The 25,372-nt window shown below is 40.5% G+C and overlaps 1 protein-coding gene across 2 annotated transcripts in view; it reads left to right on the top strand.

Annotated features, from left to right (window-relative positions):
* The window catches only part of LOC122219989 (24-hydroxycholesterol 7-alpha-hydroxylase), a 93,311-nt gene that overhangs the window by 60,497 nt on the left and 7,442 nt on the right, over positions 1-25,372 (top strand). For both annotated transcript variants that reach the window (XM_042938971.1, XM_042938970.1), the window contains 2 exons: positions 9,696-9,791; positions 10,668-10,756. In XM_042938971.1, the coding sequence (XP_042794905.1) occupies positions 9,696-9,791; positions 10,668-10,756 (185 nt within the window). The remainder of the gene's footprint in view (positions 1-9,695; positions 9,792-10,667; positions 10,757-25,372) is intronic.

Below are 25,372 nucleotides of genomic sequence, written 5' to 3'. Positions count from 1 at the left end.
TAATCTATTAGTTTAAAATATCAGTATAAAAAGATATGCTTTGAGGAGATATAATCAAACAACTTGGTGCAATTGAGTAGAGGAATGTGTTTATTACTCTGAATAGTACTATAGTTTATATTGAACGTTTGTTAAACTTTACTTATATTCTGGCTAACAGATAATTAGCTGAAATACAGAAGTTATGTGTCTGCCAGTAGGTATCTTGATTGTTATTTTAAGTATACAGATGCCATACATGCTTTGTGAGATTTATACCTACATATTTCAGTTATTTTGGAGCTTTTGTAAGCGGCATTTAAAAAAATTTTGGTTCTCAATTGTACATTACTTGTTTGTAGAAACGCAGTTGATTTTTGTGTGTTCACCTTGTACTTACAACTTTGCAAAACTCAATGTGCTTTTTGGTCCTACAAGTGTTTTTATAGATTCCTTGGGAATTTTTATGTAGGTATTTTATTTCTTTTATTTCTTTTTCTTGCCTTATTGCCCTGGCTCTGACTTCCAGCACTGTGTTGAATAACAGTAGTGACAACAGATATTCTTGCCTTAAGGGGAAAGTATTAAGGGGAAAATCTTCCACCATTAAGCTCGGTTTTTGGTGTGTTTTTGGTAGATGCTTCTTATCAAGTTGAGGAAATTTCCTTCTATTTCTAATTTACTGAGAATTTTAATCATGAATGGGTGTTGGAGTTTGTCCAGTGCTTTTCCTGCATCAGTAGATATAATCATATGCTTTTTCTTCTTTAACCTATTGCTGTGATGGATTACATTTATGGATTTTTGAATGTTGAACCAGCCTTTCATAGACATGAAAGACATGTCATGCTAGGCATGACATTCTGGAATAAATGTCATTTGATCATGTTGTCTAATTCTTTTTATACATTGTTAAATTTGTTTCACTAATATTTTGTTGAGGATTTTTTGCCTGGAAGTTCCTAAGAGATAGTGATCTGTAGTTTTGTTTTCTGCTTTCTTACCTTTCTTTCTTTCTTTCTTTCTTTCTTTCTTTCTTTCTTTCTTTCTTTCTTTCATACTGTTTTGTCTGGTTTCTATATCATGATAATGGCTTAAAAGATGTTTTATGCTTGTCCTGCCCTCTTTTCATAAGCACTCAGATTCCTTTCTTTACTTTTTTCCTCTCCCACTCTCTCTCCTTTCTCTCTCTCTTTCTTCTTCTTCCTTAATTCTTTCTTTTTCTCGCATTTCCTCTTTCTGATCTCATTTTTCAGCCCTTTTACCCTGAAACCTCTCTCCTTTTAAATTCCCATTTAGTTCTTTAGTTCCCATAGTTCTTTACTAACTATGCCCTTCACTAAAACAGGGAGAAAAAACCACAAGAATCTTCATATCTATATATCTATCTATATCATATCTATGGAAGAATAAGATATATTCTTTCGGTTACTTTTGTACTATCTTCTCTGTAACTTTCAGTGTGGTTATGTGACTTCAACACGTTCTGTCTCGGACTTCCTTGACCATTGTTCTGCCTGCCTCATATATGACTGCTCCATACCCTCCTTCTCAAACTTAACACCCAGCTTGTGCTATTTCATTAGCTCAGTATGTGAGGTCATCACATGATAATTTTATAATGAAAACGTTTAAACTATTACATAAATACATTTTCTGGCAGACAGACCCAAACCAAAGACCTTTAGGCACATGCCAGTTTCTGATCAACATGGTGCACTTTTGAAATTGTATTCTTTTTAGCTTCTGCTATCCTGACCTTCAGCATTCTTTTTTTTTTTTTAAATATATATAATTCACTGTCAAGTTAGCTAACATACAGTGTATATAGTGTGTTCTTGGTTTTGGGGGTAGATTCCGTGATTCATCACTTACATACAACGCCCAGTGCTCATCCCAACAGGTGCCTTCCTCAGTGCCCATCACCCATTTCCCCATCCCTCGTCCCCCATCATGCTGTTCATTTACTTTTTTTTTTAACTTGATTATACTTATACCTCAACCCTTCTTTTTTCAAATAGATACTATTTGTCCTTACTATTCTCTTGCCACACTAATTATCATATATCATATCTTTGTTTTTTACTGTACCACCACCTGAAATCTGTCTTCTGTGCCCTATTTTTTTTCCCTTTGAGCGGAAGCTTTCCACTGGACAAATGTTAGTTTTTTGCTTATTTCGGTTTGCTTCTCATTTGGGGACCCTTGAAGATGACTCAGTCTATTTCTTCCTTCCTTGTATTTTTATTTTACCATAAGGTGTTGTTACAAATGTATTTGTTTTTCGTCATGCAACTGACTTAATTGCGGGTCAGGCTGCAATATTGGCACTAACACAGTCACTATATTCTACTGCTCCATTCACCAACCTGAAAACCTCCTCTATCCTTAAGCAAGTGGCCCTTGGAAGAGCTTTTAACCACATGTTCTTACCAGGGTCGTGCTTAACTAAGGGAGGTTATAAATTTGTTGTGGCCATTAACACCTCATATTTTTTCAAAAGCAATTTTGCTTGTTCAAGAACTTTACCTAGAAAAACACCTAAGTTCAAACATATGCAACACGTATATACTCAAGTATATACAACTCCCCATGACCCGTTAGCCATACAACTATCTCACATGCTCCTTGTATGGCACCAATACAGAAACCTATGTTTCATTATAGTGTAAATCTGCCATTTAGACACTTTTTAACATTATTACACTTTTCATGCATCCAGCGCTTGCGTATTTATCTCGATAGCCTTGTAATAGTCCGCTGAATTCATAGCTTAAGTATTTCATTATTTCCTAACTCTTGAGAATTTAGGTTGGTTTCCTTTGTGGTTACTTTAATGTGGAGATTATTTGCATCTTTGTGCATAATACATTTTTAAAAAATATTTTATTTATTTTTGAGACAGAGAGAGACAGAGCATGAGTGAGGGAGGGGCAGAGAGAGAGGGAAACGCAGAATCCGAAGCAGGCTCCGGGCTCCGAGCTGTCAGCACAGAGCCCGACGCGGGGCTCAAACCCACCAACCGTGAGCTCATGACCTGAGCTGAAGTTGGATGCTTAACCAACTGAGCCACCCAGGCGCCCCCATAGTACATTTTTTTAATGATTATTCTTGAATTATACTTTAATAGTGGATTATTGGTCCAAGGGAATAAACACATTTATGATTCACTGCATACAATCCTCTTACAAAACTGAACTGTTTTTATAATTCCAACATTATAGATTCTCAATAAAAATTTTTAATTAAAAGTGATAGATATCTGAAACAATTTGAGAAGTTGTAGAAAAAAAATCATAATCTCTTATCTCCACTTCCTCAAACTCACACTTTCTTCCTAGGGGCCAGTGGATCCAGGCTCATTCCAAGCCCTGCTGGTGTCTCTTTTACTGATCACGCAACCCAGAGACATGTGCTCAGGCTGCTATCTTCCAAGAATGTTCTAGAACTCCTTTTCCTTATTTTTCACAATATACTTTTAACTTTTTTTTTTCAAATTTTTAAATGTTCACTTATTTTTGAGAGAGAGATAGAAACCATGCAAGTAGGGGAGGTGCAGAAGAAAGGGAGACACAGAATTTGAAGCAGGCTCCAGCCTCTGAGCTGTCAGCACAGAGCCCGATGCAGGGCTCGAACTGACGAACTGTGAGATCATGACCTGAGCTGAAGTCAGATGTTTAGCTGAATGAGCCACCCAGGCGCCCCTACAATATATTTTTAATATTTGTAAAAGGTACAAATATGACCTTTGTTTCTGTACTTATTATTTCTTTTATAAATTAAATGTATACAACCTTTCCCCTTTTAGGAGGCATAAACTAATCACTGTGAACTTCTCCCTGCAGAGTTGAGGCTTTAATTTTGAAAATGACAACTTGAACAGCTTTTTCTTCTTATTTCATAAACAAATCTTGGTAATTAGTTTTAAAAAGGAAACCATAATGAGGCACCTGCGTGGCTCAGTAGGTTAAGCATCCGACTTCGGCTCAGGTCATGATCTCGAGGTTTGTGAGTTTGAGCCCCACGTCGTCGGGCTCTGTGCTGACAGCTCAGAGCCTGGAGCCTGCTTCAGATTCTGTTACTCCGTCTCTCTCTGCCCCTCCCCTGCTCACGCTCTGTCTCTCTCTCTCTCTCTCTCTCTCAAAAAGAAATAAACATTAAAAAATAAACAAAAAATAATAAAAAGGAAACTATAAAAAACACTAAAAGAAGAGAATAAAGATTGCTTAAAATTTCACAAGTCTGATAACCACTTGAACATTTTGGTATTCTGATAATTTCAGATTTTTTTTCCTGTAGTCTGTGCATTTTTAAAAATTCAATTAGGACCATGCTATGCTAATTTTCTCATAATCAGCTTTTATGTTAGTAATAGTTACAAAAGTTTTCTGTATCAGTAGAGGACATCTACACAGCTTTGAATTGCAGCATGATGATCTAATATGTGGATATAACATAGATTTCTTTTTTTTTTTTTTTTTTTTTTTTTAATTTTAATGTTTATTTATTTTTGAGACAGAGAGAGACAGAGCATGAATGGGGGAGGGTCAGAGAGAGGGAGACACAGAATCTGAAACAGGCTCCAGGCTCTGAGCCGTCAGCACAGAGCCCGACGTGGGGCTCGAACTCATGGACCGCGAGATCATGACCTGAGCCGAAGTTGGCCGCTTAACCGACTAAGCCACCCAGGCGCCCCTATAACATAGATTTCTAAATCAGCTGTCTATGCCTGAATGCGTATGGCTTCCGGGTGTTTACTGTTATGAACAGGGCAAAGATGGGCATCCATATGGCCAAATCCTGGTTTACAGTAGTAATTATTTCCTTGGTATGAATTCATACAACTTGGTCCTTCTAGGCTTCATATGTTTTCTAAAACAGGTGGAATGTCTTTATTGAATATATCGATGTGTTCCCAGAAATTTGGATTATGAAAAATGCTTTGAATGGGATCATCCATATCAAGTAGTGGTGGGGGTTCGTGTTTTCTTCCCTGTGGGGCAACTGGTCACATTTCTTGCTGTGAATGCTTGAAGTGCTCTCCTACTGCTCTTTCCTAATGCAGTCTGAACATGGTCTCCTTTATTTATGTCCCTGTACTGATTCCTTCCTATATTTTTGGAACAAATTAAGATGGGCATACGCCATCTGCTTTCTTTGATTTATTCCTTCTTTTCTTTTTTTTCCTTCTTTTTCTTTCTTATATCATCTTTACAAAACTCTTAAACTTCTACCTGTACTCTGTTTTTAAGGTTTCATACTTTTGGTACGCAGGTAATCTTCAAGAATACCCAGGAAAGAATAAACAAGGAAGTGTTAGAAAATATGAATGATTAAAGAATACTAATTATCTTCTCGAGGTATTGAAACATATTATAAAACCACAACAGGTTAAAATGGTATGGTAGTGGTGTCAGACTTAATGTTCACTATCAATATAACAGGCTGGATAGGTAACATAGAAACAAGTCCCTTTGTATCCAAGAGTGTAATATAGAATAAGTGAATCGTAAATCGATGAAGAGGGAAGAGATTAACATATGGTTTGGGATGACTGGCCAGAAAGTGGGTATTTTTTAACTTTTAGAGTAGTTCTCAAACTTTTTGTTTTCAGGATCCCTTTATACTCTTAGCATTATTGGGTTTTTTTTTGTTTTTTTTTTTTATGTTTCTTTATTTTTGAGAGACAGAGAGACCAGCAGGGGAAGGGCAGAGAGAGAGGGAGACACAGAATCCAAAGCAGCCTCCAGGCTCTGAGCTGTCAGCACAGACCTGACATGGGGCTGGAACCCACAAACCGTGAGATCATGACCTGAGCTGAAGTTGGACGCTCAACCCACTGAGCCACCCAGGTGCCCCTATCCTCTTAGCATTATTAGAGACCCCAAAGATTTTTACCTATCTTAGTCATATCTATCAATATTTAATGTATTAGAGGGGCATCTGGGTGGCTCAGTGGGTTAAGCGTCCGACTTCGGCTCAGGTCATGATCTCACGGTTTGTGAGTTCGAGCTCCACATCACGCTCTGCACTGACAGCTTAGAGCCTGGAGCCTGCTTCGGATTCTGTGTCTCCCTGTCTCTCTGCCCCTCTCCCACTTGTGATTTATCTCTGTCTCTCAAAAATGAACATTAAAAAAATTAAAAAATGTTTGCTGTATTAGAAACTAAAACTGAGAAATTGCTATAATATTTATTTGCTAATTAATTTAAAAATAATAAGAAACCTACTACATGTTAAAATAATAGCATGGTTTTATGAAACATAACTATATTTTCCAAAACATAAAAAATGTGGGAGAATAGCATTATTTTAAGATTTTGCAAATCTGTCTAATGCCTTGCTAATAGAGGACATCTGGGTTCCCATAAATGTGTCTGGAATCAATCTGTTGTGATATATTCTTTCCATTGATGGAAATGAAGAAAATTCAGCCTCACACAGACATGTCACTGGAAAAGGAATCAATATTTCAATAACTTTTCCGGATATGTCTGCTTTCTAATACCTCATTGAAATGCAACAGTGGGAGTTTCCTAAAAGTTTGTTATAATCTGAAATATCAATGAATTTATTGTATTCAGTTATGTCAAAATCCACTGGTTTGTCCTATACTTTGAATCTTGTACCCTATTTTTGACCTAGCACAGCCTCTGGAAAGGTCTTAAGAACTCCCAGAAGGTTCTAGGCCACCCTTGAGAACCACTATTTTAGAGAAAAAAGGGCTTCCAGATCTTGGGATTCATCAATGAAACCACAAAGATGAACAGATTTAAATGTATCACATCAAAATTTAACATGTATTTTTTAAGTATAATCCAAATTAAATGTAAACCAAAAATTAAGAACAAATGTTAATGTAAGTATAACAGGGGTAAATAATGTTAATATTTAAAGAACTCACATATCAATAAATAAAGCACTAATATTGCATAAATTAATGAGGACAGAACATGAACACAAAAGTTCATAGAAGAAAATAACTTAACATGGAAAAATGCTCAACAAAGACATAAAGATTTATACAGTAACCAAAAATAACCTATTAAATGTCAGATTAGCAGAGAAGAGGGCAGTGAAATTGACACTAAAATATTATAGGTAGAAACCTATTTAGCTACCAGATTTGAGGGAACAGTTGAGCAAAATGTATTAACAGCCTTTAAAAATGTCCATGCCCTATATTTTCTGAACATCTATGTTAAAAGATTTTATGTGAAAAAATGCTTCATGGAAGAAGATGCTTTTGATGGCATTATTTATTATAGAAAGAAAACCCAGGGAATGATTAAATTATTTATGATTAATCTGCCCAATGAAAGATGAAGGAGACATTGGAGACAAAACTGTTCACAATGAGTCCACACTATAAAGAAAAAATACTTATGCTATAATATTAGGTGAATAACGTAAGTTTCCAAAATTATTCATCAGGATAAAGACTATGTTTAACAACAACAACAACAACAACAACAACAACAACAACACTAAACTGTTCGGTAAAAATACTGGAGGGAAGTCTAGCCGGTTGATGGGTGTTTTTTTGTTGTCAGCTTTCTGGTTGTTTTTTCGCTTTTTCTATTTTTCTGAATTTTCGAAAATTTGGATAGAGAACATTTTTTATCATGCAAAAGAGTGTACTTTTGATTTTTAGCCTTTTTTTTTTTTTTTTGCAACGTAATCACGTTCTTGGTTAAGAGCTAGGAAAGTATGTGCCTCGAATCCCCTCCTGTGGATGTTTCGCCTTTCTATAGGACTGCTGCTTTCTCTTCAAAACTCTACATTCTTTGCAACCACTTTGCTCTCAGTATCCTTCTTGAGCTACAACAAAGAGTGCTGCCTTCTCTTCCCTCTTTAAGAAAACCCCATCTCCACGCTAGCAAATTAAGCTCACTGGGCCTCACAGGATCCCTATGAAGGGGGCCGGCCAGGCTCAATGCTGCCTACCTGAGAGACACAGTCTTACAACACAGAGAAGCTGGGATTTTGATGGCGATCTGTGTTCTGGTCCTAGGACTGTTTCGTCTCCCTTTTGGTCTTTCCCTTCATGTGCCGTGTAGACGATGACAGCGACTGTCAGATGGGACGATGACGTCCTTTTGCTCAGAGGTTCCTTTGCTCAGAGGTTCAACCGGCTCTCACGTTCCTTTATGCCATTCATCAGCCCGGCATTTGCTGCTGTGACAGGAACTTCTTTCTGGTCTCCTCCCTGTTGCTAACGTTAATTCTGTGACTGAGATTCCATTTGAAGGCTTCTACTAGCCCGTGTTGTAGGCTGTGGCAGTCAGTCTCCAAGTCACAGTCATGGGTCAACAGCCAGCCGCTAAAGAGGTGTATGCGGTAAGGAGGGGAAGGGCACCAGTTGACCCGCCTGGAGCCCTGTCCCAGGGCTGTCCCTGGTCCTGCCCCCAAACACGCATCAGGGCCCTCTGCAGCTGATCTCAAGGTCAGGCATGACCACTCTAACCTCAGTTCCGCCAGAGGTAGAAGGAACAGATAGGCTTGAGACCTCCTAAGTCTTTTTCTACTTTAAAAATGGTAAGAGGACACCAGCGAAATCCCCTCTCTCTTCCTTGTTTGGGAGCTCTCTCAGCACTTAGTACTGCAGCGGCCAAACCTTAAGCAATATTCAGTCCCCAGTGGAGCTAACAGGGTTTCTCTCTGGTTAAAAAATGGTGGCCCATTCCCATATGCCACTCCCTGCTACTATAAAAAGACATATTTGTGATTGTAACGTGCTCATGTTCTAGAAGCAGAAGATAAGCGTTTTTGTGAATATCTTGAGGACATTTCAAACTTACGCAGGGTTAAATAGATATGACTTCCAATGATTGGCGATGGGAGTTACTAACAGAATGTGCCTTAGGAAAGTTGATAGCTATCTACTGGTTACACACCATGGGAGAGCCCTTTGTCCTATGGTTCCTGAACGTGATGAAGTCAGGGTGATTTTATGACATGGTTTTTAGTTCTTAGTATAGTTTATATATTAGAAAACCTATGATAACATAGGGAAGGATAATTCAGAAACGCACTGCTTAACCTCAGTCCCACAGCCACAGCGTTCCCAAACACCAAACCAATCAAGAAACACACAGCACTCAGTGTCCCGTGTCTTCCTAACCAGTTGTCTTCATATTCTTCATATTATTTCTGCCCTAATAGCTGTTTCTGGAGAGGAAAAAGAGAGAGAGAGTGAGTGAGAGAGAGAGAGAGAGAGAGAGAGAGAGACTCCACTGCCTCTGCCCTGACACTGTCATCAATGTCCCCGGGGATAGGAGACACCCACTGTTCCCACCCTCAGTGCTGTTATGGCCACTGTCCTGTCTCAGAGTTAGATTTTTCTATTCCGCGACCTGGGGATTCACTGTGGTTCCCATCAAAAGCACTTGCTACCAACCCCAGTATCAAACGTCCAAAGCTGCATTACATCAGACATATACTAGTATCTAAAATCTTCACATTTATCTAATATATTTCCCCCATGTAACCAAATGTGTATGCATATGTAACTAATCATCAGAATTAGAATGTAGTCATTGCTTAAGTTGGAAAACAGAAACGATCCTTCCAGGAAAGAATTAGATTTTCTCGCCATTGATTTATAAAATGTATATGTCTTCTCTACAATATAGTTGGAGCATTATTTTTAATGACCCAAACTCTCTTTAAAGCAGATTTCCAAAAATAACTTGAAACTGATTTTTCTATTATAGAATTACACTGTTCCTTCCGGTGACTTGTTGATGTTGTCTCCATTTTGGCTGCATAGAAATCCAAAATACTTTCCTGAACCTGAAGTGTTCAAACCTGTAAGTCCTCTCTTTCAAAATGCATTACCCTTTGATTTTAATTTCCTTTATGGTGGGAATATGAATTCATAGATTAACTACAACTGTGTCATTTAGCAGACCTATTTCTCTCTGTGGTCTAACCAAGTCGACAACAGAGTAAAAATCAGACTTGTAATATGGATGGGTATAACACAAATGAGATAGCAAGGTTTTTGAAATAAGCTTCACCAACTTGAAAATAAATGATCTGAAACCAGCAAAGTATGTTAAAGTGAATATGTCTGGTTCTGAAAGAAGACTTATTTTATATTCATCAGGCAATTGCTCCTGTTGTTAGTTTCCAAGGAGTACTAAAAACAAACGAAACAAGACAAATTAAAGCTGTTCTCTGCTGTTTCTTAAAATTGGGGGGTTACAAGGCTAAGCAGAATTTTAAGAGGTCATTTAGTCCATCCTCTGTCTTTAGTCCATCCTCTGTCAAATTAAAAAAAAAAATGGCATCCAGATGTATTCATTCCACATCCCAAGCTCATTCCAATAGGCAGGGCGGCCAGTAACTTACTAGATTTATTACCAAGGACAATTTTGTGATGGAGCCTGAGATCTTATTATAAATAGTCTTCCTTTTCTGAGGTCAGTTCTGTGGTTGATTTACATTATCATTTACGTTTACCACTTAACAAAATTCTTTTTAAACCTTTTTATTTATTAGTTCACATTCCAAAAACACAATTGTGCCTGATATGAATAACAGGTTGGAAAAAAAATTACCAACAGCCCTGCAACTTTATATGCAAGGATTAGCTGTACAAAGTCATTTTTAGCCTAGAGAAATAAAGTTAAGCTTATTTATATAAGACTGATTTGGAAAAAAAAAATGATTTCTTCCCACAGGAACGTTGGAAAAAGGCAAATTTAGAGAAGAATGCTTTCTTGGACGGGTTCATGGCATTTGGAAGCGGGAAGTACCAGTGTCCTGGGAGGTCAGTGAGACAGCTGGGCCACATTTATCCAGAAAGTCTGCAGAGACACGATGGCTCAGAGGGGGGGACATCTTTGGCTTAATCTCCCTTTTCTTTATTACCAAACTACAGGGAGATCCGAGAGACCACATTTTGTTTGGTTGGCTGGTCGGATTGCACGATGTCCTTGTGGGAATGTCTACGGTGGCTTCTGATGGGAGACTTCATCAGAACCAAATATGACAGTTGCAGCTGCATGATGAAAGCAGGGTTTAGGTTTCAAATGTTCAGCTTTCCTATGAGGATACATTCGAAGTTGCTTGAGTTCTACCTTTTAGAAAATTAAGTCTGAAGTATACTATTTCTTTACAACGTTCTCATGGGCCTGTGCTGGGGTTACAGACCATCCGTAGCTTGGAGCAGAGCGGCACCTTACTAAATGGTTTCTGTTTGTTGGGGCAGTTTGGTTCTAGGAAATCTTTCTTCTGGATCCTTTCAGAGTTAAATTAATCTGGTCCCCAGGACTGCGATGCTCACTGCGATGTTGTGTTTTAGTGCAAGTGTCCAGCACTTAGTGAAAGTTATTTTATGTTTATTTATGTGATCAGAAGCTGTTTTGAACACCTTGCCTGGGCCAGGCCTTCTGTTCATTACGATAGAGCACTGAGGAACAATGGACTTAGTCCCTAACTTCATAAAACTTACACTCTACCTGAAATAGGTCCCATTTCTTCACCAGGGACGATTCTGTTGGAGAAATATTAGTATCTGTTTGTAACCAAGTCTCACTCAGTGAATGTACAAATCCTTTAAAAGTCGTTATATCACAAAAGTTGTAGTTTTTAAATTTAAGAAGTCAGTTGTTTTCATTGTTTGAGCAGGAATGCTAATCCATATCTATAATTATGACTTACTCCACAGCATGCATTCTACCCCTCTTTTGTTTTATGGTTGATAGCATCAGTAAGCTTTTAGTAATTCATATTTCCCCCAAAATGGTTTTAAATAGTCTTAGCCAACCATGGAAATTCTGTCTTCATTTTTACTCATTTATTTTAATTTATTTTAATCTTTATTTTTGAGAGAGAGAGAGACAGTGTAATCTTTATTTATTTTTGAGAGAGAGAGAGAGAGTGAGTGGGGAAGGAACAGAGAGAGGGAGACACAGAATCTGAAGCAGGTTCCAGGCTCTGAGCTGTCAGCACAGAGCCCGATGCGGGGCTCGAACTCACGAACTGTGAGATCATGACCTGAGCTGAAGTCGGACACTTAACTGACTGAGTCACCCAGGTGCCCCAGTATCTTCCTTTTAAAAAGTCATTCTAGGAGTCTAAGGGTAAGCAAATTGGTGCCTAGTGTTTGCCTGGAGCAACGATTTGTCCTGGAGTAGGTAGTTGACCTAAACTCATCGATCAGACCTAAAGGAGAGACTTTTCTTCCATAGCTGGGATAGAGGCCCCCGCTTTGTCCTTTCCCATTGAATATGTATGTGTGTGTGTATATATATATATATATATATATATATATATACATACATATATATATGGGTATATATATATATATACACATATATACATATATATATACACATATATACATATATATGGGTATATATATATATATATATATACATATATACATATATATATATACACATGTATATATACCCATATATATGGGTAACACCTGTAACCCAGCTATTGCTTTGTCACCTACTAACTATCAGTGCACCCAGAGTAGGTCTTCTAAAAACAATAGGTGTTACTTTTTTCAGGTCCCTTTACATATATTCCCAATGACGACGAAAGAGTTTCTTAATAACTATCTTTTATTACAGAAGTTTATTTTGAACTATTTATTGATCTTGGGGGGCTTTTGTTTTGTTTCGTTTTGTTTTACATTTTTTCAGTATAGTTGACACAAAACATTACATTCGTTTCAGGCGTAGCACACAGTGATTCAACTTCTCTCTACGTTATGCTGTGCTCACCACCAATGTAACTGCCATCTGCTACCATATAACCATCTTTTAAATTGAGCTGGAAATGTTTTAAACCAGGGACTAAAATGCCCTGCAGTGAAGCATGTAGTATTAGCCAGTGGTCAAGGATTAACTGATGATTACTGTTTTCTAAGAAAGGCTGTTATGAAATTATTGTGATATCTTTTGGGGCTGACAGACATTTGCTGGAGGTTGACAGTAATGGTACGATAGAGGAGACCATGACATTTCAGCTTAGTTAGAAGTATCTTATTTGTACAGAAACTATACATTTTTAATGTACTGAGCTCTTCCTCTATGCAAGGCAGTGCCCTGGGTATTGCAGGAGCTTCAATCAAGAATAAGCCATGTTCTCAGCCCTCAGGAGATGATTATCTAGGAGAAGGCAAGGAGGATATTGAGTTCATAAATAACTACAAGGAATGCAGGGTAAGAAATGCCCAAACACCACACTGTGGAGATTTGAGAGAAAGGGTGTATCTGGTCAGAATGATCTTAGATTTCCTGGGGAAAGTGGCCTTTGAAGGGTTAGGTGAACGTCTAGACTGAGAAAACAGAGTGACCAAAGGGTCATTAAGGACAAGGGTATGTAGTTGAAGGGTTTATGGTTTCACTGTTATTAAGATCAGACTACAGGTAGTGGTGGGAAGAAAGACTCAATACACACATTGGCCCAATTGGGGAGGCCCCTTAATACCCGGTTGAGAGGTTGGTACACAGCTCACAAGGCACTAATGAAGTGTTAAAAGGTTTTGTATAGAATGGATTAGAGTGGGGCATGGCTTAGGTTATATAATTATGCTATATTCCATGTGAGAGACTTGGAGTGGTAGAATCTACCAGATTTTGGAAACTAATTAGAAACGGGATCAGTCGGGGCGCCTGGGTGGCTCAGTCGGTTAAGCGGCCGACTTCGGCTCAGGTCATGATCTCACGGTCCGTGAGTTTGAGCCCCACGTCGGACTCTGTGCTGACAGCTCGGAGCCTGGAGCCTGTTTCGGATTCTGTGTCTCCCTCTCTCTGACCCTCCCCCGTTCATTCATGCTCTGTCTCTCTCTGTCTCAAAAATAAATAAACGTTAAAAAAAAAAATTAAAAAAAAAAAAAAAGAAACGGGATCAGTCAAGGGGAAGGATTCGAGGACTGTGGCTTGAATCTAGGTGGCTGAAAGAGATGGTGAAAATAGAGAAATCAGGTGCAGGATCAAGTATGAGGACAAGATGTTACATTTTCCTTTGAAACCTTTTTAGTCTGAGGTGTGGCAAAATATGTATCATATAACCAAAATCTGTGGGAGAAATATGAATGTTGAATACATGTAACAATAAATAGAACCTCCATAGTCTCATTTTTCTATTGTTTCTGCTTTTATAAGTCCTTAACTTTTCCATCACGTATTTTACATAGCCAACCCCAGAAACATTCTGTCTTTAAAGACAAACAAAACAGAAGATTTTCCAGGAAAGTGAATGACTTCATTTGGACAGTTTTATACCAAGATGGATCTCTCTACTAGAAATTTAATCCCGCAGATCCTTAGCATAATCCTCAGAAAATTGCACCCATTCTAAATTTGTGTACCAAGAGCCAACTTATTTTCTCGTGTACCAAATACTTTGTGAGTCAGAGAAAATTGCCTTTCAAGTAGCCGACGACCACAGTTGATCATGAACACATAGCCTTGTGGCCTCGCAGCTGTCATCCCTTAGAGTTCAGGCCACCGAGGTGGTGTGAGAAGCCCTCTCATTAGTGGACACAGAAGGTTTTGCTGAGTTTGCAAAATAAGTAGCCGGTACTGCTGTCAGCTGCCAACCAGAAGTCACGATGGAAGAATATTGTTCCGCCTCTGCAGAGTGGGAATTCTGAAAATACATTTGCCGGAAGAACCCCTTGCTGGGCACTTCCTGGTAGCTAGGAAGCTCCTGGGTACTGGCAGGAAGGGAACTCTTCCCAGTAATTCTATTGCTGGAGAAGTCTGGTGGTACAGAAAAACAAACAGGAGAAAGCAACATGAACTGTCAGACTTGTTCGGCAATGGCAGCGTGCAGAATGAGGAGTTGCCTTACTGCGGACATTCTCCTCTGAAGCTATGAATTGAAACAAAGGAAGAGAACAGGGGATTTCCAGTGTGGCGTGGCTATCTCTGAGAGTTGTGACCTCAGCACAAAGGGATGTGCTTGCTGTACTGCACCCCCCTCCACATCCCCCACCCCCTTGCGAGCCAACAGCCCCCATTTCTCTTGCTTCCCATCCCTGCGCGAGGATGCCTGGCTGGCTGCATCCCAGTGCTCATTGATCTGGGTCACATCCCAGTTGTAAAACAATAGCCCTGATCTTTGGCAAGACCCCTCACTTGCAAAAGCTTGCTTGGAGAAGAAGAGGCTGTAGTAAGAGTAAATCTACAATACTTGAGAAGTAAAAATGAAGCGTGGAGTCCTCAGGAATAGCAACTACGATCTCTATTTTGTGTGTGTGCGTGTTTGGGTCCTTCCTATATCCTGGGGCAGTACTGGGCTACAAAGTCATGGACTTGTCTTGAATTACTAAAGAAAGTCACACGGTGATCGGAAAATTAATTCAAACATAGATCCAGCTGGTAGTAGATTAGTAGTGGCAGTATTCAACCTAACAGGTATTTACGGAGCACCTAATATTAGTATGTTTATTCTTTCATTCAGGGAGTATTTATGGAGTCTATGTTGTATGCCAGGATAGCGTTCTAGGAGTTACCTTGGAAAACAAAATGAGGGATGAAGTCCCTTCCCTCAAGGAACTTATAGTCTAACTCAAGTCACTTCATGAACCGCTGGGGAAATTCGAAGACACGTAACTTTCCTGAGTTGCTTATAATATAGCTGGGGAGATGAGACCCTAGCAACATGAAAAACAAGCCCTACTTAACAGTGTCAGATGACCCGTGAGAAATGCCAGATGACACGTATACGTAGTAACTGCCGTAGGAATTTCGAAGAGGGGGATTGGAAAAGGCTGTATGGACTAGATGGTAATAAGCAATAAACAGTATAGAGAAAGCTCGTAGGAATGTAATGTAATGTAATATAATGTAACGTAATGTACCTGTATGTTGGGATTTTAAGCTCTGTGTACAGTTGTTTCTATATGTTTATTTTCGAGGTAATATAATTTTAATAATTGTGCCTTATTCAGTAAAATATCTTTGCAGTATGCTGCAAAGTACTGTAAGTAGCTTTTCTCCCTTTTATACTTAGAAAGAGCTGATTGCTTTGAAGAGCGAGGAAACTCAAATCCCAATGGATTTCGTGAGACCTTGCAAATTCAATTTATTCCGAGGCATTTGTTACATAAACAAACGCATCCCCTCAACTCTGGTTGTCAAGTAGAACTGAAAAAACTATATTTGCTTATATAATTGTTTCCTAACATTTTCCTTATTGTGGGCACACGTCCTGGAGGGCATATAAAAAGGGTTAGGAATGAGGGTGGGAAGGGTGGATGTGGTTAATTCCAAGACTGAGTCAGGCTGCCAGACTCCTTTATTAATTTTTAGCCATGTATCTCTCTTCTTACTGCTTTACTGAGGAGCAGTGACTCGCTGAAAGGAGCCCAGAAACCACTGGCAAAATTGTAGTCATTGCTTTCCCAGCCACCTTGTTCTGACACTTCATTATGAGGCTAAGATTTAAGACTGTCAAGAACAGAAGAAGCAATTCAGGACTGACTTTTGATCCTTAAGCCAAAGTGCTTCCGACATATAGCATGTTCGTTTCTGGGCAAAAATTATAGCAAAGACCCTCTTTTCCTTTTATTTACAAAGTAGATCTCCAGCCCCTCTGTGGTGCACAGAAAACCTGCACAGGATTTGTATCTGTGGAGAGAAAGAAAGAGCACTCCAGGCTGGGTATCTTCCACCGCTCTCCCCATTTTTTTGATCTTTCTCCACTCATCAAACTCAGTGACTACTCTTGAACAGGAGAGATGTCTCCTGTTCAGAAGGAGGGTTTAATTGCAAGGAAGTGAGGACTGAATTAAAACTGTGCCGGGTCACCATACTGCTTGTGGGTTACTGCCTCCCTATCATCTAACGCCTTCTCCTTTCTTCCCCTCCCTCATTTTCTTTTGGGGGTCCATGGGATTCTGGGGTGCAGATTCCATCCCCCAGCTCCATAACAGTGGAGCATGGTTCCCTAAGCCCATGTGCAAATACCATCCCTGTCCCCCAGTTCCCTTCCCATGGTGACTGGTTTCAGTGTTGGCGTATGTTTTAAGCAGTGCGAGGAACTACGAGGGTTTCCGTTGAGACTTCTGGGTCAAAAATAATCATTCCCTGTAGGATGTGAATAAAGAAGCACTTGGCCCCCCAAGTTGTTGTTAGCCATTCGGAGACAATAAAAGCAGACAGTGTTAGGATAAAGTTGGTACCACAGGGCAGAGCAGCAGGGGCAAACTGGCTTTCTGGGAACATCACTGAGCTGCTGGGCCCTCTCTGCCCGAGGCCAGCCAGCTCTAGTTTTTCAGGCACACAAAGCGATGCATTCCCTTTGGTATGGAAACCAGTCTGATGTGGTTTTCTGTCACTTACGACCCAAAGCATCCTAAGTAACATAATTTCCTTAAAAGCAAAAGTGTGCTTCCAAGGTTTGTTGAACTCTGTGAAATATTGTATTAACGTGCTCTGACCGTATCCATGAATTGCTTTCTAAATAGCATGGGCTTTTGCAGAGGGGTGATGTACCCATTTACTGTGGGTGCATCACAAAACAAAAGCAAGTGTCTCATCTTCAATTTTTTCTGGAAGGTCTGGAATTTAAAATATACCATGAGGGTGGCTCAGTCAGCTGAGTGTCCGACTTGGCTCAGGTCATGATCTCACTGTTCATGGGTTCGAGCCCCACATCCAGCTTTCTGCTGTCAGCGTGGAGCTGGCTTTGTATCCTCTGTCCCCCTCTTTCTCTCTGCACCTCCCTGCTCATGCTCTCTCTCTCTCTCTCAAAAATAAACATTAAAAAATAAAATAAAATATACCATGAGATCACTTCTATTTGGTGCATACTTAGTCTTACGGAAGTCGCTACTATTCCTGTGCCCTTTGCTTGAATAGGAAGGTTCAAAGTTGTATCCAACTTTCTCACTCATATTGCATCCATAGGAGAGTTCCGTCACTAGGAGGGGTAGCGGCAGGATCATGGGTAGCACCTCAAAGTGACCTCTGGAGAGTGCCCTCCGGCTTTGATGAAACAGAAGACAATCTCTCAAGTTAGAGGAAGGGCAGAGGTTTTTCCCATCCTGTCCCTGTTTGTTTTCTTATCTGCTGTCTCACCTCCTCTTCCCCTATTAAATAGCTCCCATTCTCTTCCCTTTTCCATAGGCTTTTTTCTTGTCCTTCTCTCCCACTTACCCTGTTCCCACTCTTCCCTTCCCACCTTATTCTTATTTAATGTAAGTGTCTACCTGCTCACTCCACACATTCTGCCCTCACCATCACCCCTAATCAAGAGTCCGGTGCCCTAACCGTAGAGCTTCCCGTATGTATACCTGAGATAATCTTTATCATTGTGATTGTAGTACTACAACTAAAAAAGGATGATAAAATACATCTTCTAACATAGTCTTTTCCCTTTCTCCTCATCAAATTCCTCTAGATCAGTGATTCTTAAAGTGTGATTCCCGGACCACCGGTGGGAACATTACCTGGAAACTTGCAAAAAATGCAAATTCTTGGGCCCTTCCCCAGACCTCCCCGAGTGGGAAACTTCCAGAGCGGGGCCCAGCGATCTGTGTTTTAACAAGCTTTCCAGGGGATTCTGACACAGGCTAACGTTTGACAACCGCTGGGCCAGATTGCTTTGCCTCCTGCCGCCAAATTGATTTCATTTTCCTGAAAGATCTCTTGGGCAGATGAGGTTGTGGGGACAGTACTTCCCCTTTAACTTGAATAACCATGCTTCCGTGGAGGATGCCTGTGAAAGTATGTCTGTCTGCTGCCTTCTCTGAATTCCAGGGCGAGATCATTCTATTTTCATAAGCCGCAGCTGGTAGCAACTAGGAATATACTTCAGAGCCCCTGCCCCTGGCAACCATGGCAGGTTTCCAGCCCATGCTGGCATTGCCCGCAGTGACTCTTCTGGTAGGAAAAAAAAAAAAAAAAAAGCAAGAGATTTTCCTTCCAAAAGCAAGAGAGGGAGGCGATCTCAACATCAAGACATCTAAAACCAAGATCATTCATTTCCCGTAATCTTACCATTCCTTGAGTACTCTCTGTTTCTTTTTGACGAAGGGCTGCTCTAGACCCCTGGCCTTCCGGAGTGACCCTTTGCTCTTCCCTCTTTTTGGCCTTCCACGCCCCCCGTCCCCCCCACCCCCCAAACCAGGTCTTCATGCCTCACCAGCAGGTGACATTGCAGTTTCCTTAACCCTTCTCCCAGGTTCTATCATCTCTTCTTTCAACCCGTCTTACTGCGTGCGGATTGCTTTTCCTCAAATAATCATCTCAGTTGGTCACTCTCGTTAAGACTCTGGTGACGTCACCTACAGAGCGTCACGGAGAGCCTGGAGTTCTAGGCCGATTGCATCTTTCTGAACATCTGGCAGTGCCCTCCCCAAAGGGGCTACCAGCCGCCCCCAACTGCAATGCCCATTCCTTCGCTTGTTCCTGCACTCGCTGGGTCTGGAATGCCCTGACTCCAGGTGAGGGCCTACTTCCTTAGAGCCCCGTTGCCTTCCATCAAGGTCTAGCTCAAGTTTGACCTCCACAGAAGTTCCTGTTGATTGCTCCAGACCACAGGGCTCTCTCCAGGCTCCAAATGTCCATAGCCCTTTGGTCTCTGTCTTGGCCTCATATTGTCACCCTTTGCATCTCTCCACGTGCATTACTAGTGTGAGGTCTGCGAGGTGGCGTGTGTTTTGTCAGACTCCGTGCTCTCCATGTCTGTATGGCGCTCCTTGAACATTTATCTACCAACGGGGGAGACACACGAGCACTACGTATTTAAGGAATTTTCAGTATGTTTATATTTTAACGAGCTTTATTTGTAGATGTGTTATGTGGTTCTCGTAAGTGTGAAAAATAAATCTGTTATAAATAATATGCCTCATTATCTTCATTGTTTTGACACAGGAGCATTACAAAAACAACCCTAACGTGAACATAGCTCAGCTTGCTTCTGTTAAAAATACTTTAGGAAGCCCATTTTCTGTGACATAAAAAGCTTTTAATGTCATAGGTATGTGTGTGTCAGTCTCGGACATCTCAGGCCTCAAACAAAATTCAATAACATGGTAAAGGCTAGAAAACACTATTTTTTGCAATTGCATAAAAAATGACTGTATTTAGTGAATAGCTGAGGTAATTTTGCTATAATATTCAAATATTTGGATTTGGAGAAAACTATTTTTAGCACATATTATTTATTATCTGTATTATTAATGCATCTTACCTTTCCTTTAGCTAGGATATCAGTCAAAATGGTTAGAACTAGTATGAAATATGTTAATATTTATGCTCTTCTAATAACTAATACGAACTTAATAACTAACTTAACACTCAAAGATAAAAGAAGAAAAATATTAAAGCCTCTCTAATGCACAGTATGAAGTTGGTCAAAAGCCCCAACTGTAATTTTACCTTAAGGGAAGTGTAGCTTTATGATTTTAAGGAACATTGCAGGGACTAAAGTTTGTTAAGGAAATGCCTTACAGATTATAGTGGGAAGCTCTTCTAATGAATTGGTGAATATTCTCTCTAATTATTTCTAATCAAAGTATGCGTAGTATTTCTAACATGTTTACTCTTTTTTAAAAAATGTGTATCTACTTTGAGAGAGAGGAGAGAGAGAGAGAGAGAATGAGTGGGAGAGGGGCAGAGGGAGAAGGGGACAGAGGATCCAAAGCAGGTTCTGTGTTACCAACCAGGAGTCTGACACGGGGCTCGAACCCACGAACCATGAGATCATGACCTGAGCCAAAGTCAGATGCTTAACCAACTGAGCCACCTAGGTGCCCCTAACATGTTTACTCCTAAATAGCTTGTGAACATTGTTTGCATTCTCATCTGTGTGATAGAGGAAGTCCGCGTGGAGGGTCTTCTGTGTGTAATAATGCTTAAGGGAATGTCATTTTCACACATAGGTATAAGTTTTCAATAAGCACAACCTATTCCCTGGGTCTGTAGCACTTTTCAGGATCAAAGACCCAACACTGTCATTCAAACCCTCCACGGACTCCTCCCACTCTGCCAGTTTCGTCTCTCATCACCTCACCTTCTGCGGGGCAGGGTGTGAAGCAGTCACGGGGCCCTAGATGTTCCAGGGCCCCTTGTGAGACAGTGCCTGGGAACAGGTTGTCCTTCTGGCCAGAGTGCCTTCTCCACTGGAGCGCCTGCCACCCTGCCCGCCCAAGTGGTTATTTTGTCCTCACGCTGCTACAGTGCCTCTCCCCCAAGGACTGGACAGAGTGCCAAGGTCCTTTATGCCAGGGAGCCGAGCTCGGAGAAGTGCGCGGTCTATAGCAAAGTAACGTTAGAGAAGTGCCAAAGCCAGAGTTAGGAGAAAATAGGACCATCTGGATAAAGTGGAACCTACCAAACTGTTTTGTAATTCACAGATGCAAAATTAGCCAGTATTTTGCCAGGTGAGCACACTGAGTATCCGGGAAGTCACTGCTTATTCCACTGACACAAAGTGTCACCTTAGTTATCTGAAGAAGTGATCTCATCTAATTTACTTCCGGGAAGGGCGCTAAGTACTGAGAAGAGTTGGTCTTTTTAGTAGCTGGGAACTTGGTGACTGATTTCACATGTTGGCGCTCCTTGCCACGTTTTCCATTTGATCCGGGGCTCGTGCCCTCCATGAAATACTTCATGGGGATTTAGAGATACCGCTCTCTTTTTGTTATTCTACCCCTTTGGCTCCTCCTTAGCAGTGTCCTTTGCTCCTCTCCCTCACCTTCCTGACTTCCAAATTTTGGAATGTCCCCAGCACGGTCTCGTCGGATTGCCAGTTGGTTTTGTTTTGTTTTGTTTTGTTTTGTTTCCTATTTAACTTACTTCCTAAGTGATCACATCCTGTCCCACAGCTTTAAATAATCGTCTGAATAATGAAGACTCTGTATTTATATCCCTTATGGCTCCAGTCCTGACTGAATCCCTCCTAAACGTCAGGCCCATTTACTCAGCCTCCACTCAGCATCTGCAGTGATGTCTCCAGGCCACTGGTGCATAGCAAGCTAAGCTTAGCAGTTCCAGAACCGAGTTCCAGGCGATAGCTCCCCACCCTGTTCCTCCTTTCGTCCTTTCCGTGGCTGAGGTAAATAGCGACTGTATTCTTGCATTTCCTCAGGTCAGAAACTCATTTCCTCGGGTCAGAACTCATTCTTGGCTCAGTCTTCCGCATCCAGAAGGCAAACTGTCAGCCCACTGTGCAGAGTATATCCAGTCTCTCACTCTGGCTCATGACTATTTCTTTTTCTTTTTCTTAACTTATTATTTATTATTTTTATTTTTACTTATTTAATTTACATCCAAGTTAGCATCTAGTGCAACAATGATTTCAGGAGTAGATCCCTTAGTGCCTCGGACCCATGTAGCCCGTCCCCCCTCCCACCACCCCTCCCGTAGCCCTCTGCTTGTTCTCCATATTGAAGACTCTCTTATGTTTTGTCCCCCTCCCTGTTTTCCTATTATTTTTGCTTCCCTTCCTTTGTGTTCACCTGTTCTGTGTGGCTCATGGCTATTTCTACCATCCTGGTCCAAGGCCCTACTTTCTATTGTCTGGAAAATCCTCATGGCTTCCTCAACCAGTCTTCTGGCTTCCATTTACATCACGATATGTTCTGTTCTCCATGGAGCAGCCAGAATGATTCTTTTGAAACTTAAGTCACATTTGCTCAGAGCTATTCAATGGTTTCCCATCTCACAGAATGAGATGTAGTCTTCAGCAGGCCCCCACGGGCTCTCTACTTGCCTGGGGGGTCTCTCTGACATTCCCTTTTTCTTGCTCATCTCTAGCAACACTAGCCTCTTCTTTTTTCCTCATTCTCCTTCCTCTGGATTTGTGCACTTTCTGTTCCCTCTGTGTGGAATTCTGTGCCCGGATATTCATATGTTGCACCCTCTTACATCATTCCAATGTCTACTGAAATGTCCCCTCATCAGAGAGGACTTCCTCATCCGAAATATTTTAGCCCACGCCACATTCCCTTTCCCTTTATCTTGTCTTATTTGTTACTGTAGTACTTATTCTCATGGTTGATATCTGCATTGCTTGTTTATGTGCTGCCTGCTTACTACCTCTCTTCTAGAATTTAAGCATTCTTATGAAAAGTGTGAATGGTGTTTTTGTTTGTTTACTGCTGTAACTTCAGCACTTAGAAGAGCATAAAGCACATAAAGACAGTGCACATTGAATGGATGAATGAATGGAGATCTCATGTTATCGTCAGAACTCTTAGTATGTAACCTCAGTGCCTGTTCACTGGTCCCATAAATGTCCCTCCCTTCCGGGAAGAGTAAGGAGGAAAAGCAAGTAGCGTATATCCACACCCCAGGTGTCCCTTCCAAATCTGACCCGTAGTGTCCTGTGATGTCTACTAGACTCCCAGCTTCTCATGGTAGATGAGACGCTGTTTGTGTGACCCTGTCTCCAGGAGAGAGAGGAAAGTGAGGCTCTTCATGCTTCCTGACATTTTATCGTCTCTTTGTTCTTCATAGCGGTGTCACACAGGGCCATAAAGATGCATCACGCTTGACTGATGTTTTTTAAAAAATGACACAGTTGATTCCAGACCATTGCAACAAAGCTAATATCGCACTAAAGTGAGTCAAATGAAATTTTTGGTTTCCCAGCGCATATAAAAGTTACGCTTCTATGCTACACCGTAGCCCATTAAGTGTGGAGTAGCATTATGTCTAAAAAATGCACATACCTGACCTTAAAAATACCTTATTGCCAGAGGAAAAAAAAAAATCCTAACTGTAAGCTAATCTGAACTTGGAGTGAGTAGTAATTACTGATCACAGACCACCGTACTAAGCATAATAATAGTGCAAAAGTTTTAAATTTTGTGCAAATTGCCAAAATGTGACGCAGAGACACAAAGTGAGCACATGGCCTTGGAAAATGACGCCGAAGGACTTGCTCAAGGCAGGACTGCCACCACCTTTCAGTTTATACAAAAGGCAGTATCCGTGAAATGCAACAAAACAAGGTATGCCTGTGGGATAGTCAGGGAAAGATAAAAAAATGGATCTAAAATATTTCTTTTCCCATAGCCCAGGAAATCCCCCATTCCTACCGTTGGCCCTTGCACACAGGCTGTGCTTGTCTGTTGCAAAATAATCACAGAGTGGTCACTGTCCTCTTCACCTCATCCTGCGCCTGGGGTGTCAATTTCACTCAAAGACCCATCTCCCTTCCTCCATGAGTACCTTTCTCAAAGTCTGAGTGTAGAATAACACCAGGGGCTCTCAGGACAACTGTCTTAAGATACGTACACATGTTTATCCTTTAAATTCTCTACTCAATATCTGACTGCCATTTCAACATCTCTCTGTCTTTCTCTATTTCACATATGTCTCAAAGACCATCATTTTTTCCCCACAAGATACTATACTTTCAACCTATAAAGAGGAAATTAAATATTTACCCCCAAATCATCAAGGCAAGTTTCTCTCATAATAGAGTCAGCGTATTGTTATAAAGAACAATGTTTACTTTTTTTTCTTTCAACTCTTCAAAGATGATGTTCTTGTTTTTTAAACTTTTTTTTAAGTTTATTTATTTATTTTAAGAGAGAGATAGAGAGTGAGCAGGGGAGGGGCAGAGAGAGAGGGAGAAAGAGAGACAATCCCAGGTAGGCTCTGCACTGTCAGATCAGAGCCCGATGCGGGGCTTGAATTCACGAAGCGTAAGATCATGACCTGAGCCGAAAGCAAGATTCAGAGGCTTAACCAACTAAGCCACCCAGACACCCCTCAAAGATGTTGTTCTGTTGTCTTCCGCTTTCATGATTTCTGATGAGAGGTTGTGACCTGTGACCTTCTTTCTTCCTTCCTTCCTTCCTTCCTTCCTTCCTTCCTTCCTTCCTTGTGTCTCCCCACTCCCCGACTGCTTTTAGGACTTTTTTCTTTGTCACTGTTTTTGTTAACGATTTGCTTCTGATTTGTCTTGGAATAGTTTTCTTTATGTTTCTTTTGCTTTCGCTTCATTGTGCTTCTTAGCTCTGTAAACTAACAGTTTTAACAAATCTGGAAATGTTTCAGCTTCTATTTCTTCAAATATTTTTCCTGCCCACTTCTCTGTATCTCCAAATTACACATATGTTAGACTGTGTGATGGTATTTTACAGGTCACTGATACTCTATTTCTTTTTTCAGTCCCTTTTTAATCTATGTACTTCATTTGGGATATTTCCCAGTGTTCTATTAAGTTCCATGATCTTTTCTTTTGTAGTGTCCTATCTTCTGTTAATTCCATCCAGTGTATTTTCACTTAAGATACTGTATTTTCATTGCTAGAAGTTAGGTTTGATTTTTTTTTTTTATCTTCCATTTCTTTCTTCATTGTGCTTCTACCTTTTGAACATGCGGAATAAATCTAACTAGCTGTCTACAGTATCTGTCATTTCTGGGTCTGTTTCTTTTGAATGATTTTTCCCTCACCC

The sequence above is a fragment of the Panthera leo genome, chromosome B2 (assembly GCF_018350215.1).
Source record: "Panthera leo isolate Ple1 chromosome B2, P.leo_Ple1_pat1.1, whole genome shotgun sequence".
Taxonomy (NCBI): domain Eukaryota; kingdom Metazoa; phylum Chordata; class Mammalia; order Carnivora; family Felidae; genus Panthera; species Panthera leo.
This window is presented reverse-complemented; position numbering and strand designations above follow the sequence as displayed.